The sequence below is a fragment of the Ctenopharyngodon idella genome, chromosome 19, assembly GCF_019924925.1.
Source record: "Ctenopharyngodon idella isolate HZGC_01 chromosome 19, HZGC01, whole genome shotgun sequence".
NCBI classification, from domain to species: domain Eukaryota; kingdom Metazoa; phylum Chordata; class Actinopteri; order Cypriniformes; family Xenocyprididae; genus Ctenopharyngodon; species Ctenopharyngodon idella.
The window spans coordinates 28,217,682-28,237,883 of NC_067238.1; the positions used below are offsets into that span (position 1 = coordinate 28,217,682).

At 36.9% G+C, this 20,202-nt stretch overlaps 1 protein-coding gene across 2 annotated transcripts in view; it reads left to right on the forward strand.

Moving 5' to 3' along the window:
• Positions 1 to 268: 268 nt before the first annotated feature.
• The window catches only part of LOC127501295 (zinc finger MYM-type protein 4-like), a 53,720-nt gene continuing 33,786 nt past the window's right edge, over positions 269 to 20,202 (forward strand). The window contains exons 1-21 of one of the 2 annotated variants that reach the window (XM_051873245.1): positions 269 to 642; positions 2,095 to 2,655; positions 2,797 to 2,849; positions 2,960 to 3,115; positions 4,430 to 4,502; positions 4,604 to 4,841; positions 5,825 to 5,954; positions 12,680 to 12,895; positions 12,977 to 13,127; positions 13,217 to 13,332; positions 13,428 to 13,652; positions 14,876 to 15,026; positions 15,167 to 15,342; positions 15,465 to 15,630; positions 15,727 to 15,879; positions 17,108 to 17,145; positions 17,446 to 17,590; positions 17,675 to 17,781; positions 18,039 to 18,210; positions 18,510 to 18,716; positions 19,507 to 19,607. In XM_051873245.1, the coding sequence (XP_051729205.1) occupies positions 2,169 to 2,655; positions 2,797 to 2,849; positions 2,960 to 3,115; positions 4,430 to 4,502; positions 4,604 to 4,841; positions 5,825 to 5,954; positions 12,680 to 12,895; positions 12,977 to 13,127; positions 13,217 to 13,332; positions 13,428 to 13,652; positions 14,876 to 15,026; positions 15,167 to 15,342; positions 15,465 to 15,630; positions 15,727 to 15,879; positions 17,108 to 17,145; positions 17,446 to 17,590; positions 17,675 to 17,781; positions 18,039 to 18,210; positions 18,510 to 18,716; positions 19,507 to 19,607 (3,261 nt within the window). In that variant the 5' untranslated portion in view covers positions 269 to 642; positions 2,095 to 2,168. The remainder of the gene's footprint in view (positions 643 to 2,094; positions 2,656 to 2,796; positions 2,850 to 2,959; positions 3,116 to 4,429; positions 4,503 to 4,603; positions 4,842 to 5,824; positions 5,955 to 12,679; positions 12,896 to 12,976; positions 13,128 to 13,216; positions 13,333 to 13,427; positions 13,653 to 14,875; positions 15,027 to 15,166; positions 15,343 to 15,464; positions 15,631 to 15,726; positions 15,880 to 17,107; positions 17,146 to 17,445; positions 17,591 to 17,674; positions 17,782 to 18,038; positions 18,211 to 18,509; positions 18,717 to 19,506; positions 19,608 to 20,202) is intronic. The other variant, XM_051873244.1, reaches the window with a different exon arrangement.

Sequence of the window (20,202 nt, forward strand, 5' to 3'; positions counted from 1 at the left end):
TATATAAGGACTACAATACAGTTCCATTCACACCAAGGATGATAACTGTAAAGATAAACTACTATAAACAGACAGTAGTCATTTTGACAGAAGTGATTTGATGCTGCTACAATTTAAGGAAAAAATACCTGGAATATGTGTTTGGATAATGGTATTACATTTTAATTATAAGCATAATTAATGAAACAATCACAGCTGAATCACTCTTCAAATGAAACTGATTCGTTCAGACTTTTTTGTGAACTCGGATATCACCAAAAAAAAAAAAAGAAGAAAAGAAAAAGAAAACTGAATGAATGAATCAATCAGTATGAATACGAAGAATGCTTATGAGCTGTTGAATCTTTTATTGTTGAATCTTTTAAGTGGTCGAACCGATTTGCAGGAATGAATGGATCGCGCACGCGCGCCCGCCCAACGCTTGTTGTGTGCATCTCCCATAATGCACTGCTGCACGCAGAGGGGGAAGTGCTTTCGCGGGAGAGCCAGCTAGTCCATCCAGCTAGTTGATCCTGTTTTAGCAACTTTTTCCACTATTTTGATATTTTAATGCAGAAGTGATCCACCGTGCATCGCGCAGGATTTGTACATCGGCTGTCTTGTGAGAGGGATTGTTTGAAAGAATACGTCAAGCGCTCTAAAGTGAGTATTTAAACTGTTGGGAAGAGTGGCCCGCGTGTTGTTTATCGTCTCTGCAGAGATTCGCTGCAGAAACATGCATGCCCTGCAGTAATTCACCTTTATACCCTCCGTTCTGGCTGCAACTTTCTTTGCATGCATGTTTTAAAGCCACGTGATGGAGTATTTTATGTTTGCGTTCCTATCGAATAGTGTGCTAAGGACAAAAGAACGGCGCCTATGTAACAAAACAGAGCATTAATGCAATGTTGAAGAATTGGATGCATGTTTATAATCCTGAGGCTGCATGTTATGTGCAGCTGCAGATTAGGCTGGTGTTTTGAAATAGGAATGTAGTTATGAAATATTTTAAAAATAACTCTTGGTTATCGGAATAACTGCTATGTAAAATAAAATATTGTAGGAAAGTCGATATTTTTTTTATCCCTAAAACGGTGGAGGATATATCTATTAGATTTAAACTTTTATTCTGCCACCAATTTTTTTTTTTTTGCTTCCACATTTACGATTAACAGTTATTTGCAACAATTTTGTGTGGAAATTGTATAATTTTTCACGACAGAATAATAATACATAATTTATTAATAAGATATAATGTAGTTTTCGTGAAAAATATGTATTGTTTATTTTTATTTTCCATGAAAAGTAAAAATACTCTATAATGTTGCTCTATGACCGCTATTATCTAAACACTTTTGCTAGAAAACAAGGGCGTGCGGTTTCATTATCAACCCATTCTAACTTAAGCTTCCAGAAGTCCCTATGAAATCAAAATGGAGTTTTTTTTTTTTTTTTTAGCTTTTAGTATGAATATGTTAGTCTTATTGTTATCTATATGCTAGTGTGCTCCAAAACAATGACAAAATTCGTATTTAGCGTGTAAAACTTATTTTTCTCTCACTTTATCCAATAAGTACAAGTGGTGACATCACTTTGCATTTCAGCTTCTCGTCAGATTTTCTGTCCAATCAAATGAAAAAGAATCTAAAGCGTCCCGCCCACTTCATTATAAATAGACGCTGAAGTTGCGGTTAAAATAAGTTACTTTTCCACACATTTACTATTTTCTACATGGCGAATGGCACATAGTACACTATATAGGGGATATGGAACGATTCAGACTGTGTAAGTATGCTTTCCATTAGGGCAAATTAAGTCTGGTTTCGCGTTAGTGTCACGCGAACTGCCGCAGCGCGCGCACAGTCTGCAATAGCATAGAGCGGATCGGATCATATGCGCATACCCGAAAACGTATCGGACCCATTTGAACTCTGCACAGAATGCTGTATTTTAAAGCGATATGGAGGAGATTAGGAGGAAAATTTGGGGTTTTTTTACATTTAGAGTGACTTTTAAAACTATATCTTTATTGTTATTGTTATAGTCCTTGGTTTCAATGGGCCTTTATTGTTGAACTCTGCCATATGGATAAATGTAATCATTTCCCACTTTCAGGAGCGAAGTCTGGCCCCTCGTAGTCTACAGAGGTAGTTTCACAGCTGGGCTCTACGTCTGCAGAAGGTGTCCTTATGGCCAGTGAGGATTTCACAGGACATCTCACTGGAGATGCAGCTGTTTCAGAAGAGAAGCCAGATGCAGTGGAGTTATGCAAGCTGGACGCCACTGAACCAGGTGTAAACGAGCCAAACCCTCAAAACAGCCTGATGGAGGGCCATCAGATGGAGCTGGAGGAAGTAGAGATGCACCAAGAGGAGATGGAGGAAGATCTGGATTTAGGACAACAACCAGATGTGGACCAAGGAAACAGTCCAGAAAAGGGCAGTCCATCCGACCAGGGTGAAGAAGAAGAGAACTGTGTACAGGAACACTGTGAACAGAAGGACGCTACAAAACTAGAGAAGAGCGAAGGCAAGAGCAACACAGAGGACACGGCACACAGTTCAGAGGAGCTTGTGATTGCTAAAGTTGAAGACCTCACAAATGAAATGGCAATAGATGTGGACCAGACTGAGGTTCGTGATGGGAAGATGGAGGTAGATAGACCAGGAGATGCAGGTTGGTGTGAATTTTTGCATATTAATAGATGTTTTCTTTAATTCACCATTTTGTTAAGATGAGTTGAAAACCTGTTTTGGCAGTTATTGATATTGATTGATGTTTCTGTTTGATAAGTATGTTCTACAAAATTTTTTCTAGGAAAATTGTTGGCTAAACCCATAAAAAAGGAGAAAACTGAACCATCTGCCATGGTGAGCACAATATCACTGTTTTATGTTTACCATTGAATTTCATAGAGTTTGTTTGTTAATCCGTGGAGATGTACACTCCTAAAACTAAAACCATTTTCATCTGAATCCAGCAAACACATCCAGTGTTAAAAACTGAATTGAAACCACAAGTGGCCCAGCCTTCCATCGCCGTTCCAGTGAAGGTGAAGGATGAGCCAATGGATGAGGAGTATGAGAAGGCGTCGGCAACTCTAGAAAACATTAAAGATGAGCCTGACACCGCAGCTGTGAGTTTCACCAGTGATTTTCTGCCTTTTATTTATTTTTTTTAAGGGGTAACAAAGGTTAAGCAATGTATGTGAAGATCATATGTTTTGAGTACTTTGTGGGGTTTTATCAGTTCACTGGAAAATTTGTTTTAATTTTTTTTGGTGCATTGGGTTACCAGCACCAAGTCCAAGCCTATTCATTTCCACTCCCAATGTAATACCAAATTTAGCATTTTAATCAACAGTACATTTTGTTATCATTGTTTTCCTTTTACTATATGTCTTGGAGTATCACAATAATACCATATTGTGAATTCAGTGTCGTGATACTTATCAAATCTTGACATGGGGGTATCGTTACACCCCATTACTTTGTAATTGTTCAATTGTAATATGAATAACTGTGATTAACAATTTAATTGAAGTAAAAAAAAAAAAAAAAAAAAATCTGTCTGGCGAACAGAACTTTATACATAAAGACAAAAGGTCTACTTACAATAGAAAACTGACTCCCCACAGGAGATGGATCTACTCTGAGCAATGTTGTTTCTTTGTCATTCATACCCATTAGTATCTATGGGCCATTTGGTTCACACCTTTACAGACACAGATAGAGTTGATTGCATCTGAAGCACAGTCACAATGTAAATGCCATCTGACTAAAGATGACTGAAAATACACATCATCTTTCAACACTAAAGTTTGGGTTGGTCAGATTTTTGAAAGAATCTCTTATTCTCACCAAGGCTGCATTTATTTGATCAAAAATACAAAAACATTAATATTGTAATATTGTAACATTGTAACAGTAATATTGTGAAATATTATTACAATTTAAAATAACTGTTTTGTATTTTAATTTTTTTAAAATGTAATTCCTATGATGGCAAAGCTGAATTTTCAGCATTTTCTGAATTTCTGAATCTGAATTTTCTGAAGGATCACGTGACACTGGAGAAATCATTCTAATATGCTGATTTTCTGCTCAAGAAACATTTCTTATTATTACTGATGTTGAAAACAGTTGTTGCTTGATATTTTTGTGGAGACACTGATATATTTTATTTCAAGATTCTTTGAATAGAAAGTTCAAAAGAACAGCATTTATTTGAAATAGATTTTTTGTGGTAACATGTCTTTACTGTCACTTTTGATCAATCTAATGCATCCTAGCTAAAAAACATTTTCCTCCACTGCTTTACTGCATGAATGAAATAACCCAACAAGTCAAAACATGTGGCATTTTTCAGGCAATAAAAACAACTTTGGGGCACTGTTGAGTAAGTTATAAAATGTTTCATGGAGTTTACTGCATTGTGTTCATGTTTTTAGGAGTTTAACCAGACACCTGATGCAATCAAGATCAGCGCAGTGTTCTCTGTAGGAGGAAATGCCACATCCATCGGTATGAGCCCTGAAAACATGATATTTTGCTACATGGGTGAATAGTTGATTTATTAAGTTACATCTTATATTTCTTACATAATCCTCTTTATGTGACTGCAGCTCCAGCAGTCGTTCCAGCAAAGGCGGCACCAGTCCCTACACTATCCCTTCGTCCTCTGGCCCCTGCCAATCCAATTGGTGTGGTCTGCACAGGATGTAACAAAGTCCTGCTAAAGGGACAGACGGCGTTCCAGCGGAAAGGCTGTCCCAAACTCTACTGCTCACCTCAGTGTCTCTGTAGCACCTCTACTATGGTGGTCAAGATACCTCAGAAGAAACAATGTTACCACTGCCTCAAGTATGCCTACAATAAAACTTTTAGATTTTAACTTTTCAAATGATCATACAGTTGCATTACATGATGATGTATATGCATTTGCATTCAAAAATGACTTCCAAATCATTCAAATACATGGTTATTGAATATGAACTAGGCCTGTCTTAATTAGCACATTTGTGTATTGACTTTTTTTTACCACACCAAAAACTTAGTTGGCTCACCCAGAAATGACAGAAATGAAATGACATTTACTTAACCTCATGTCAATCCATAATTTGTGTTCTGAAGATGAACAAAAGTCTATTTTTAATGAAATCTGAGAGGTTTCTGTCTCTAAATTTAAAGTCTATTCACCCAAAACTTGGATGCTTCAAAACATTTGTAAAGAGATTATGAATCGAGCTGTTTAATCCAAGTCTTCTGAAGAGACATGATTGCTTTGATTGGCTTTTATTCACATATAAACATTGCTCAGCGAACGTACATAGAGCGTTCAAATTTGGTCATGGAAGCTCAAGTACGAGAACCAAATGAGGTTGTCCTCATGCGTCAAGCAAGTTTGTCAAGAGGGCTTCTGTTTATGTTTGCTGATCAATGTTTATATGTGAATAAATGCCTAAATTAAATGTTCATAATATAAAGTGTCTGTTCAGAACATTTGAATTAAACTGCTCGATTTATATGGATTTATTTTATGATTTTTTTTTTTTTTTTTAATGATCGTTTTGGGTGGATAGACTTTCAATGTAGGGACAGAAATTTCATTTCAGATTTCATTAAAAATATCTTCATTTGTGTTCCAAAGATGAACAAAAGTCTTACGGGTTGGAACAACATGAGGGTGAGTAAAAGATAACAGAATTGTCATTTTTGGGTGAGTTGTCCCTTTAATAAACTATTATTACATGCCCCTTTATTTTAAAAGTTAAAGTAATAATATATAATAGAAATTAAATTACAACAATGGCATGTAACCTTTAACCATTTCTGTTTCTGTGCAGAGACATTCTTGACCCAAAAGATGTGGTCAATGCGCCAGTGGACATGTCAGGGACTTTGAAGGAGTTCTGCAGTCAGAAATGCCTCAGCGCTTTAAACTTCAAGTGCAGTGTGTGTCAGAAGGCAGGAATGGTAAGTGTCCATCTCTATCCGTTGAGGTGTTTCCTGCACTGAAGTGCCACTACTAATTATTCATGTTTTTAAACCCTAAGGGCCTTTTCACACCAAGACAAATATTTGATGCAATATTTAAATGAACAGCACTTATTGTGTCTGTTCAGAATGACACAAACATTTACATTTTATCATTGACAGATTTTTTTGCTTTTGCTTTTCTATCGCACCCCAAGTATTTAATTTCAGTCATATTTGACTCAAAATTCAGCAAGCGCTGTTTTGTCTAGGGCTGCACAATATTGGAAAAAACTGACATTGCGATATCTAGTTTTTCTGCGATTATGTATTTCGATATGAAAACAATTTCACCGGATGAGAGTGAATGATAGGGGAGTGAATCTGCATAGAAAATAATAAACAAATTACAAGCATAGATAAATACAGTAGAACAAAGATGCAAATGTATGGAAACTTGTGTCCGCCACGAAAAAAAAAGATAATTACAACTTTTTATCTCACAATTCTGGCTTTTTTTTTTTTTTTTTTTTTTAAATTGTGTGATATTAAGTCACAATTCTGAGTTATGTCAGAATTGTGGGATATAAACTCGAAATTGTCTTTTTTCCTCACAATTCTGACTTTTTTCGCAGAATTGAAGTATAACCTCGCAATTGCGAGTTATAGTCAGAATTGCGAGATATAACCTCACAATTCTGAGGGGGAAAAAATCAGAATAAAGTCACAACTCTGACTTTATAACTCGCAATTGTGAGTTTATATCATGCGATTGCGAGAAAACAAGTCAGAATGGTGAGATGAAAAAGTTGCAATTACCTTTTTTATTTATTCAGTGGTGGAAACAAGTTTCCATACAAATGAAATAAGTTCTTTGCTTTTCAGGTAAATTTATGTTTTCGGGTACAGACATAATCAAATGTACAATGATGCGCACATCGCGATGCTAAAACAATATATTGTGCAGCCCTAGTTTAGTGTATATAACCCCCTGGAGGTTCCAGCATGTTTTTTTTTTTGTTTTGTTTCTTTTTTCTTATAACAATGGCAGCAATTTAAAATACTCTTATTTATGGTTATACAGATAAGAGGAAGACATCATTCAAAACTGCTTCCATGTGTGTCTACTCACAATAACAAAAAAGTGCTTTTGTAAAATACCAGTCTTGGTCTCTGTGAACTCAGAAACTCAGCCTTGAATTGTTGCACTGACTTGACAAATGTCTCTACAAAAGCCATGATGTCTACTTTTATTTTTACAGTTTAGGGGTGTAAAACTTAACACAATGCATTCATATATAATTTAAAAACATAGATAAGCTTTTAGGAAACAGTCAGTCAAGCATTTTTTTTTTTTTTTTTATAGATGCTTGATATACTTTTATAATTAGAACTAAAATGTGGCAGCTAAGCATGAATGAATGAAATTATATTAAGCATATTTTTCATATTAAAGGGTTAGTTCACCCAAAAATGAAAATTCTGTCATTTATTACTCACGCTCATGCCGTTCCAGACCCGTAAGACCTCCGTTCATCTTCGGAACGCAAATTGAGATATTTTTGTTTAAATCCGATGGCTCCGTGAGGCCTACATAGGGAGCAATGACATTTCCTCTCTTAAAGATCCATAAAGGTACTAAAAACATATTTAAATCAGTTCATGTGAGTACAGTGGTTCAATATTAATATTATAAAGCGACGAGAATATTTTTGGTGCGCCAAAAAAAACAAAATAACGAATTATTTAGTGATGGCCGATTTCAAAACACTGCTTCAGGAAGCTTCGGAGCGTTATGAATCAGCGTGTCGAATCCGCAGTTCGGAGCGCCAAAGTCACGTGATTTCAGCAGTTTGGCGGTTTGACACGCGATCCGAATCATGATTCAACACGCTGATTCATTACGCTCCGAATCTTCCTGAAGCAGTTTTTTTAAATCGGCCATCACTAAATAAGTCGTTATTTTGTTTTTTTTTGACGCACCAAAAATATTCTCGTCGCTTTAAAATATAAATATTGAACCACTGTACTCACATGAACTGATTTAAATATGTTTTTAGTACCTTTATGGATCTTGAGAGAGGAAATGTCATTGCTCCCTATGTAGGCCTCACGGAGTCATCGGATTTAAACAAAAATATCTTAATTTGTGTTCCGAAGATCAACGAAGGTCTTACGGGTGTGGAACGGCATGAGGGTGAGTAATTAATGACAGAATTTTCATTTTTGGGTGAACTAACCCTTTAAACAACTTGCTGGTGATGCTTGGCAGTATTGGTCATTCAGTGTTTTTTTTAAAGAATGATTAATAGTAATTTAAAAACACGCTAAAATGTAAAATCTTCATCCATTTACTCAATTTACCTTACAAAGACGACTTTGATTGCATCTTTTCTCATGTAGGTTGTATATTGTCAGCAGCTCAATGCATGTTGCTCTGAGGTCTGACAGGCTGCTTGGCTCATGAATATTAATCACATTGTCTGCGTTCGCTCGAGCTGATTGGCGTGGACGATGATAGGTGAGCGCTAGCCAATGGGATTGCCGCTTGCTTATCCTCCATCTGCCGATGGATACAACCGGCTAAAATAATAAATAATAAACGAATTTCGTCATTTTGACAGAAAAAAAATGTAAATATAGCGCGTCAGTTCTACGTGGTTCGACTGTTTCTCTCTCTCTCTGTGCGTGTGTGAGAAAGAGAGCGCTGCCGCTGTCAGTCAAGCGCCGGTGAGTGCGGCTTCTACACAATAGAGACTGTTTGTCTATTGATCTCAACAAGAACAGCGCGCTGTAAATAGAGAGATAAACGCAGCGTTTTGCGGTCCAGCTCGCTGTATTAATGCTATATTTAACATGCCAATGTTTTACTCGTGTTGTAGATGTTAGATAGTACCGTTATCGCGTTCAAGGCGCTCCCACTCGCGGATAACACACACGGTTATGATCTGGGCGAGCCATACAAATATGGTAAAAGCTCCCCCATCAATGTGATTAAAAATAGCATCAAGCTTCATTCGATTCATTCACTTTTCATCGCTTTTGGAAGATGGCACACTGCACGTGTGAGGAACCTTCCCAGATCCTGGACAGTGATGAAGAATTCACCTATTCCTCAGAAGAGGAGCACGAGTCTGATGATGAATGGGAAAATTTTGAAGAGCGAATTGATCCAGCAGAGGATATCAGTTCTGATGAGTAAGTGATCTATTCTTTCTTTAGTTAACATGTTATTTTTAGACAAGCATGTACATATTTTACTTAGTTGGGCTGTTTGCCTGACCTAAAATAAGCTGGTTTGTAATATTTTGAGGAAAATATGTTGCCCTTAACCTAGGTGACTTGTCATTACATCTAAATGTTGTACAAAACGAGTATGCGCATTTTATGCTGTATAATACACTACCGTTCAAAAGTTTGGAGTCAGTAAGATCATTTTTGTTTTGTTTTTGAAAGAAATAAATACTTTTATTCAGAAAGGATACATTAAATTGATCAAAGGTGTCAGTAAAGACATTTTATAATGTTACTAAATATTTCTATTTCAAATAAATGCTGTTATTTAGAACTTTTTGAGGGAAAAAATGTATCACGGTTGCTATAAAAATATTAAGCAGCACAGCTGTTTTCAACAGTGATAAGAAGAAATGTTTCTTGAGCAGCAAATCAGCATATTAGAAAGATTTCTGATGGATCATGTGACACTGAAGACTGGAGTAACGATGCTGAAAATTCAGTTTTACCATCACATGAATAAATTACATCTTACAAAATTTTCAAATATTTCACAATATTACTGTTTTTACTGCATGTTTGATCTAATAAATGCAGCCTCATTATTACCTACACCAAACCTTTTGAATGGCATAAATATAAATATATCATATCATTATTTGGACTATATTTAATGTAAAGTACCACCTCATCAATTAAGCTTGTTCACGAATATATGATTAAGTATAAATGTTTGTAATGTGTTATAAATATATGCATGTATTTTTCAGTATTAGCAATCAGTTATGTTAAACAATGTAGTTGCTTTGATCCTAATATTAGCATGCTCACAAATGTTTGCCTTTTATTATTTTATTTGCAGATGTGAGAATGACAGTAACCTGATGCCTGCTGCAAAGAAAGCCAGGACAAACGGGCTTTTCACTCAGTCATGGAAAACAGAGAAAGTCGTCGACTTGGTTCCACAGACTCTAAGATTCTTGCCCGCACGGGAACCTGGACCGCAGATGAAGTCTACTGACTCGCATTCCCCTCTTAGTCTCTTCAAAATGTTTTTCACTGACAGCGCTGTCTCAACTCTGTGCTACAACACAAACGCTCAGGCCGCCAGGTCAATTGCGAGGGGTCGCAAATACAAGTGGACTGAAGTCACCGTTAGCGAGATGTACCGCTACTTTGGGCTGATATTCTACATGGGCATGGTGAAGTTGAGCTCAATCAGTGACTACTGGAGGCAGGGCACTCTTTTCTCTGTGCCTTTTCCTGCCACAATTATGTCAAGGGACAGATACCGCACCGTTTCGTGGAATATGCACATGAGTCACCCAGAGGCGGACAAGGAGAATGACAAAAAGAAGGGCACAGATGAGTACGACCGCCTTTTCAGGGTCAAACCCCTCTTGGACACAATCCGTCTCGCATGCAAAACCGTCTATCATCCTAGAAGAAATTTAGCCGTGGATGAAAGAATGGTGGCGTGCAAAGCGCACACAGGAATGACGCAGTACATGAAAGCCAAGCCGACCAAGTGGGGCTTCAAGCTGTTTGTCCTCGCGGACTCATCGAATGGATACACTGTGGACTTTTCTGTGTACACGGGAAAGAATGGCAATGCCTCTGGTCATGGACTACCATATGACACTGTGATGTCTCTTTTGGACACAAAAATATTGGGATCTGGGTACCATGTGTACATGGACAATTTCTACACAAGTCCGAAGCTCTTAAAAGACCTGTTAGCCATGAAGTATGGTGCTTGTGGGACTTACAGAGACTACAGGAAGGACAGCCCACAGAATGCAGCTAATTCACTGACCAAAAAGTCCACCAGGGGATCTATTAGGTGGATTCGGGATGGACCGCTTGTGTTTGTGAAGTGGATGGACACACGAGAGGTGTCTGTCTGTTCCACTATCCATCCTGCCTACAACGGAGACATTGTGCAGAGGAGGGTGAAAGCAGAAGCAACATGGAGCTTGAAGACTTATCCTTGTCCTGCACCTATTATTGCATACAACCAACACATGGGGGGCGTCGACCTGTCCGATCAGCTGTTGCAATACTACACCACACAGCACAAAACCTTGAAGTGGTACAGAAAGATCTTTCTCCACTTATTGGACATTGCTGCCACCAACTCTTATACAATACACAAAGAGCTGTACGGCAACCTGACCCACAAAGAGTTTATGGAGCAGCTTATCGCAGAGCTCTGTGGCGTGTCACTGAAAACCGAACGAAAGCGGACCAGTAGTGACCATGTGCCTGTTCCAGGAGCTCAGCTGAGCTCAGACACCAGGAAAATCGCCTCTGCTGGACGTCGGATCTGTGTGCATTGCAAAGCGGTGCATGGCAAGAAGCAGCAAACACCTTGGAAGTGCCAGGCATGTGACGTGCACCTGTGTCTTCAGTTGACCAGGAACTGTTTCCAGGAATGGCACAAAACTCTGTGACTGTGCTCGAAAATGTGCTTTATATCTGACTATCAATCTTTTCTATTTATCTGTCTGTCTATCTTTCTGTCTGTCTGTATTATATTGTACACTGCTGTAAATAAACTTAAAACCAACAAAAACGTTCTTTCTTTTAGTCCTCTCGCATCTTTTCTTTTTTTTTTTTGGTTTCCTCACGGTGACATCCCCAGATCTGATGATGTTCCCAGATGTGAAACACATCAAAACAAAGTGTCACACAAGTTAAAGTGATGTTTTATGTGAATGAATGGACAAGATTGTTTTCACAACATGTTGTAACAAAGAGCTACAAAATCCAGTGGTCCAAAGTCATGTGAACAATATATATATATATATATATATTTTTTTTATTTTTATTATTTTTTTTTTTACGTTTTATGGCCCTATCTCGTCTGAAATGTACTTCTAAAATGAGCATTTTTGTCAAGCTTGAATGTTTGTTCAGTTATCTCACTTTAATGGCAATGAAGATGACCTATTAATTGCTAATAAATTACTGGACCTAAACATACAAGCTTGATAAACGCTCATTTTAGAAGAAAATTTCAGATGGCACTTAAAGGCTTTTGCATATTCAGACCCCCCCCCTTTTTTTTTCTTTTTTTTTTCAGTTTGCAAAGTTGTCACACATTGTTTTTGCTTTGTCATCAAGCTTTATGAGCGTAGATTGTTGGGGTGGGAGGTTTTATCAACCTATATGATTTCACTGTACATATTGCTCACATTGTAGGACAGAAACTACTGTTTAGAGTACTTTAGGTTCATGAAAAGCAAATCTGTATTATAACTGATTGGCTGTTTATGTGATACATTTGCTTTATTGTTACTTTATATTTCTCTAGAAAACACTATTGTTCTGTTAGACTGAAAATGAACTCTAAGTATGTTATAGTTGTTTTATTCGTCTGAGACAATTGTATGAGTTTCTGTGGCTGCATTATAAGATCCATATAGAAATAAAGTTCAGTAGTTTTAAAAGATCTAAAAGGTTGCATGTTGCAATTGCATTTCTTATAGACTTACACTCACGAAGTGAACTTCATGGGCTCCATCCATAAGCTGTGCAGCGACAGCTGCTTCAACCAGTTCCGCTCCTCCAATAAGCTAAACATGAACAGCTGTGTGAACTGTGGTGGATACTGCTATGGCACAGACAGTCAGTGTCCATCTCTGCAGATAGAGGGCAGTGTTATGAAGTTCTGCAAACAAAACTGCCTCACAGGCTTCAAAAAGGTAACAGCAAAAGAATTCCTAAGTAAGGGTTGGTTATTTTGTTGAAAGTCATTATTAAATAAATTGATCTTCCTTTTGTAGAAGAGTCTGAAACCTGTCCCCTGCAAAATTTGTCGTACCATGCGCCCGGTGGCAGAAATGGTGGATAGTCCAAACACAGGGGGAATTAGAGAGCTTTTCTGCTCCCCTTCCTGTGTTACAGCAAATAAAGTTCAGACTGTCAGTTCTTCAGGTAACACATTCACCAAGATTCAGCATTCTTTAATGGTCTTCTCTTTTGGAAGTATATTCAAATATCTTTTTTGTTTGCATTCTAACAAGGTGCTCCAGTAGAATGCAACAGCTGCAAGCTGAAACTAGTGCCTCAGTATCATCTAGCCATGTCTGACGGAACCATCCAGAACTTCTGCTCCTTTTCCTGTGTAGTGTCATATCAGGTAGAGTTTAGTTCTTTTACGGATTGCTCTGATTCAAAATGTCAATCATAGAAGTAGAGATATTTAAATATATTTTGCTTTTTGACTTTGTTCAGGAGTCCTTCAGTAAGACGAAAACTAACAACCAGGTGAACATGATAACTTCTACAACCAACAACACATCTACCCAAAAACCCGCTGCTCCCAAACTTGCTTCAACAGAGTCTAGCTCATCAACAAAAACTAGCGCTCCCAGTGGTCCGGTGCAAACAGTCACCAAGATCCCCTGCTCTCAGTGTCTGAACTCATTCTACCACAAACCAGAGCTGCTGGAGTTCAAGGTACTCATGTTTACTGGTGTAGACTAGCTCGGCACTAAAAAAAATTCACATAATGGGGAGAAAATATAATGACTGGTACTAGAATAGTTCGAGTTAATGGTTTTACAGGCATAATGAATTCTTGGAATTTCTTTCTATTTATAATTTGATCACATGCAACAATATGCACAGATTTTCAAGATACCAATAATTATTATTTTAAAGTTAATAACTGATATACTGGCCATTATTAGGTCACAATCTACATTTGAGGCTGATTACAAAAAGAATTTTAAGAAAAAATGTAAGCTACATAAAAAGAATAAAGAAACAAAATGCTTTTGCCATGGAGAAAAAAAAAAACCATACATTCTCTAAGTAAACATTTTTATTTTATTTCAATTTTAACAATAGGCAGACCAACTAGAAATAATGTCAAATGCAAATTATTAAAGGGTTAGTTCACCCAAAAATGAAATTTGTCATTAAGTACTCACCCTCATGTCGTTTTACATCCGTGAGACCTTAGTTAATTTTTGGAATACAAATTAAGATATTTTGATGAAATCCAAGAGGTTTCTGATCCCCCCATAAACTGCAATGTAATTACCACATTCAAGGTCCAGAAAAGTAGTAAAAGCATTGTTAAAATAGTCACATATAGGAGACTGACAAGGAAGAGATGAAATTGTTGAACAAAGTCATTGTTTTTGTTTTTGCACACAAAATGTATTGTCGTTGCTTCATAACATTAAGGTTAAATCACTGTAGTCCCATTGACTATTTTAACAATGTTTTTACTATTTTTCTGGACCTTAAATGATGGTAATTACATTGTTTACTATGAGAAATAAAAATAAAAAACCTCTCGGATTTCATCAAAAATATCTTAATTTGTGTTCCGAAGATGAACAAAGATCTTACAGGTGTGGAACGACATGAGGGTGAATAATTAATGACAGAAATTTAATTTTTGGGTGAACTAACCCTTTAATTAAATGTATTAATTTATTAAGTCTTAAATATATTGTCATACTTATTTATCAGACCAGTATTAACAGCATTAACATAAAAAGTCTCATTTATTGACAAACTGATATGACTGCTGATATTTCACGCATTCTTATTTATATTTGCATTGTAAAGTTTATAATTAACATTCTTTCATTTCGTTTGTTTCTTTATACTTTCTACTCAACAATGACCCTAAACCTAATTGGTTGCGTGCTTTCCTGACCTTTCAGAGGAAAATGTACGCTTTCTGTGATAACGCTTGTGTGGAGGAGTTCAAACAGATCAACAACGTCATGGCTCGCTGCGAATACTGCAAGATCGATAAAGTTGTAAAGGAGGTGAAAAGGATAAACAAGATTGACCGCTCTTTCTGCAGTGAGGGTACGTGCTAAGAGCAAAATTTAGATATTGTTTTATGCCATTTGTTTTCTTTTTGATTCATACATGCATGTCTTAATCCCAAGTTGAGTTGTCTAATCTAATGTGACGTCACATTTACTTGTTTGTTCATTCATGTACAGGGTGCAAGTTACTTTATAAGCATGACCTGGTCAAACGCTGGGGGAAGAAACACTGTCGCAACTGCTTCTACTGTAGTGGCTCCTCTCAGACTGTCATCACTGAAGTTTTTGATAAAATAGAGGAGGAGTTCTGTGGGAACGTATGCTTACAGCAACATACCTTATTAATGCGTAAGGTAATATTTGAACTCTTGTTATTATCATTGAGAAACAATGTACAAGGCTGTCTTGTGCTGCAACATTAAGACGTTATGTCGTGGTTGTGGCTTTCAACTAACAGTGAGTACATTTCTGACAGGAAATAAAGTGCTCCATGTGCAGGCAGGCCAAGAAGATGACCGAGACTGTGAAATGGCTGGGTGAGATTAAGCATTTCTGCAGCTTGCAATGCTTGATGTTCTTTTGCAGTCTGCAGGGAATCACTGGGCCAGTCAAATCTTCAAGCAAACCTCTGACCACACAAGGTATGTCTTCCTGCAGATATTTGTGTATTTGTCACCTCTGTAGCTTATCTTTTGATCTTATCTTTTGTCTTGTCTTTTGGTAATTGGTTTCCTCAGGGACAAGCCCAGCGCCGTCTCCAGCCCCTCAAAGTACAGTGAATCGCACATCACTGATCACTAAAGAGGCCACACCGGTCATTGCCAATGTTATATCACTCTCAAGTGCATCCAATGGACAGCCATGTGTATTGGGAAATAGCGTTCTGCAAGGTGACTATCCTCTATCATCTTTGTACCTTGAGGGATGCACAGTATATCGATACCATAATGGTTATCAGTCGACATTAGAGATTTTAATTTATCAGTAATATTTATTTACTTTATTAGTAAATCATAAATACAGTGCTTAACAAATTTATTAGCCCACCACTCAATGTAAGCTTTGTGCCACAGCTGCACTAAACAGTGTTGGTGATTACCAAATTCATTTTTTATGTTTCTGTAATGGTTAATCCACACCAGTATGTGTAAGCTCTTTAGTCACAGTAATGTTTCTAATGATAAAATATAATTATTGTTGTGATTAAATGGATTCAAAGATAGATAACACAAATGTTTCATCAAAAACAAGTCTTTGGGAACAACTAGAAACTATTTGGAAGTCAGTAACAAAAGAGACTGTGGAAAAGTACATAAAAACAATGCCAGCAACAATGCAAGCAAGCTGTTATCAGAGCCAAAGGAGGCCATACAAAAAAACAAAAAAAATTTGTATATATATATATATATATATATATATATATATATATATATATATATATATATATATATATATATATATATATATATATATATATATGAGTAAATGCAATAAAATGGCAATACAATTTTTTTAGTTTTTGACAGATTCCTAAAATATTTGTTTTCTTTATGACAGTGGTCTAATAAATTTGTTAAGCACTGTATATTGATTTATTTTAATAAGCAATTTAAATTAAAAGTCATTTATTGGATATATCCATCAACTTATATATTTCAAATAGGATATTTTATTGTGCATGCTCATTCTCATTTTTTACATTTGCCGTCATCTTGCGGTCACTTAATTTAATAACTCTAATAATTTAATAACACTGTTAAATGTAACCTTTAGCCAATCTCAAAATATATATACGTTTTCAATTCTGTAATGTTGCAATGGCTAAATTCACTTGTATTGTAAATGACTGTTTTTAGTTTAGGTTTTTTGTTTGTTTGTTTTTAGAAAAAATATATAGAATTGTATTTTCCATTTATCAGATATAAGCCATAACATGAAAATCAGTTTATCAGTTCTCTGAAAGAATTTTAATATTGTTGCCAAAACACATTGCCAGTTACATACATACTTGCATTAAAGTTTGTCGAAATTGTTCCCTTGTTTGTTTTTTGCAAACTAAGCAATGAGTCAAGTATTTTCTGTGTGTTATCTCTCACAATTATCTTTTTGCTTCCGCAGGCTCTGTTCCAGCTGCCACTGCAAAAAGTTCTGGAAATGTGAGTTTTTCACAATATTGATAAACCATGGAGGTTTTTCCCCTCCCCAAACCAGTTCAGAGCCAATCCCGCCCTGCAGCCAATGTCATAGGTTAAGGTTGGGGTGTAGGGTATGGTTAGGGGTTATTTGTTCTACATTGTGTTTGCAATCAGCACTGTGATTGGTCATGTCAATGAAATCTAATCTATAGAATGGGAGTTTGCGTTGGACTGGTTTGGGGGAAAAAATTAGACCAGTAAACCAGCTGACGTTCCTCTTGAAATGTGTATGAAATCAATCGTTCTCTGTGTTGTCCCCAGACGGCCAGCACACAGACAGATGGTGTGAAGGCTTCTGCTCCACCACCCCGAATCCTGAAGAATAAGGCCCTACTCTGTAAACCCTTTTGTCAGAACAAAGGCACATCCTGTAAACCCAATGTCTGTGACATGAACACACAAACAGGTACTAGGAATCAATGTTGCAGACATGTTTCTAGTGGGCATTGTGTATGCTGACTCTCACTTGTTCATATCTGCTGTCCTTTAGATGGACCTTCTGTGATAGTGCTTCCTGTGCCGGTGCCGGTCTATGTTCCAGTTCCCATGAATCTCTACACACAATACACTCCAAAGTCTGTGGGACTACCGCTACCGGTGAGTATCTCTACCTCTTCCCATCTGAAACTACAAAACTTTGGGGGAGGGGGGATGCTAAAAATAATATTTAAAACTAATGAAAACTAGGCAAATTGAAAAATAATTTAAAAAATGAAAAAACCTAAACTATTATAATCAGTTTAAAATAAATTGCAGATCATAGATTAGATTCGAAGGTAACATAAAAACTCCCACCCCTAATTATACCCTTGGTATATACTTGAATCATCATGTGTCTCTGTCTGTTTATGCAGGTTCCAGTGCCCTTGTTCTTCCCCACCACTCTCGACAGCGCTGAGCGCATCGTCAAGACCATTCAGGAAATCAAAGAGAAGATCCCTGATGACCCTCTGGAGGCTGACCTCATCATGATGGCGGAGATGGTGGCTGAGGATACAGAGAGGGAGAAATGCATCACATCTACTGGTAAATTAGGGACAATTTTAAGGTTTTTAATAAGTTGTTTTTTTTTTTGTTTTTTTTTGTTTTTTTTTTTTTTAATGCTTGAATGTTAAAAAAAAAAAAAAAAAAAAAAAACACATTTATTTTTCACATTTTTACATTGCTGCAGCACCTCACTTCCCAGTCTGACAGTAACGCTCTGTTTAGTTCCTGTCTCTATGAAGCCCCTCCTTATGAAAATCCAACAAAACCTATATATGTATACAAAGACACACATGCACACATTTTCTTTTTGTTCACAAGCCTCTTGTTTTGTTATTCAGATCCGGCTGGAAATATAATGGAGGACCTTGATCTGGAAGCCCTATCCAGCAATCTGAGTTGGGAGGAGGACTCGTTGTCTTCTGCTCAGACATGGGATCAACCCACAGAGCCTGAAAGGCCACCTCCGTCCAGATCTGCCACACAGACCCCCGTCTCTACCGCAGCAGAAGAGCCACAGATGGACCTGGAGGCTGATTTCCCAGTCGGTAAGAGCTTCTACTGTGGATTAGAAGTCAAAATGCACAAACACAATCCAATTAGAGGTTCAAGCGTGTAGCGCTGTGACCATATTGTTATTGTAATTACTTCGCTGTTAGTCCGATGGACTTGAAAATTGGCATGCAGTGTCTTTGTCCGATGTGCCATGATTGTCTCATTGACGTATCTCAAAAAACATGTCCACCATCAGCCAATGAATTTGAGCAGCAATCAGACAGAGCAATCAGACAGAGGCCAATCGTACGAAACTCGCTGGGCCTGTTTGACTCACAGCCTTAGAGGCCTGTGAGAAATTCGAAAGAAATTGGCCACCTTCGCGTCTTTCACATGCATAAAGGATTGTGTAATGTGCTTCTTCGTATTTTTTTCCGCACACGCCCATGACATTTGTACCACATGGTAGAACTCCTAATTCTGAACAACTTTGCCCCCAAGACCGACTCTGTCTAACGAATCGTTTGTTAAATATTGGAGATTATTTCAAAAACCAACTTTGGTGAATCAGTCCTAGGTTTTTGGCTCAACCTTGATACCTGTTAAAAAGCTTTAAAAACCAAAAACCATTTACAATACAGACAATTTACCTATGGTAAATCGGTACCTATTGGTTGTAAATGATCGAGATGGTTACAGACTTGCTAAATAAAACACAATACCTTTTTACACCTGTGCTTAAAGGCCTTAAAGTGCTTGATCCCTGATAATTGCTGCTCACAACTGTATTTGTTTCTTATTTTCCATTCATATGTCATGTATCTTCATCCTTTCACATTTCAGAGAGCATTGAACTTTTCAGAGGGCAAGAACAAAAGGAGACGACAGATTCTGGCAAGCGCAAACGCAAGAGAGGACGTGATGGCCTCCCTCAGAAGAAACGGGTAAGAACAACTACTCTTGAATTATTCTTGATTTTTCACCAAAATGTTCAAACAATTTAACTATAGCAATACAGGATAACATTTATATTATCATGCTAAGGTGGGTGATATAAATCAGTTTATTGTTTCTGCTGCAATATTCTGAGAGCATTTTTAGCGATGTTGTGCAAAATGCCACCACATGGTAGAAATGTTCCAATCATTTTACATTTAGCCACAACATCATTCTCAGGGGACATGTACAACAAAATAAAAACAAAACAAAATAAAGCTGAAGCAAGTTTTTTTCATGAAACAAGGGGCTCAAAAGTTTTGGGTCAGTAAGATTTTTATTTGGAAGAAATGAATACATTTATTCAGCAAGGATACATCAAATTGATCAAAAGTGACACTTAAACAGAATTTCTATTTCAAATAAATGCTGTTCTTTTGAACTTTCCATTCATCAAAGAATCCTGAAAAAAATGTTAAGCAGTATAGCTTTTTTACAATATTGATGATAAAGAGAATGAGATCTGCTTGGTTACAAACATTCTTCCAAATATCTTCTTTTGTGTTCAGAAGAACAAAGAAATTTATACAGGTTTGGAACAAA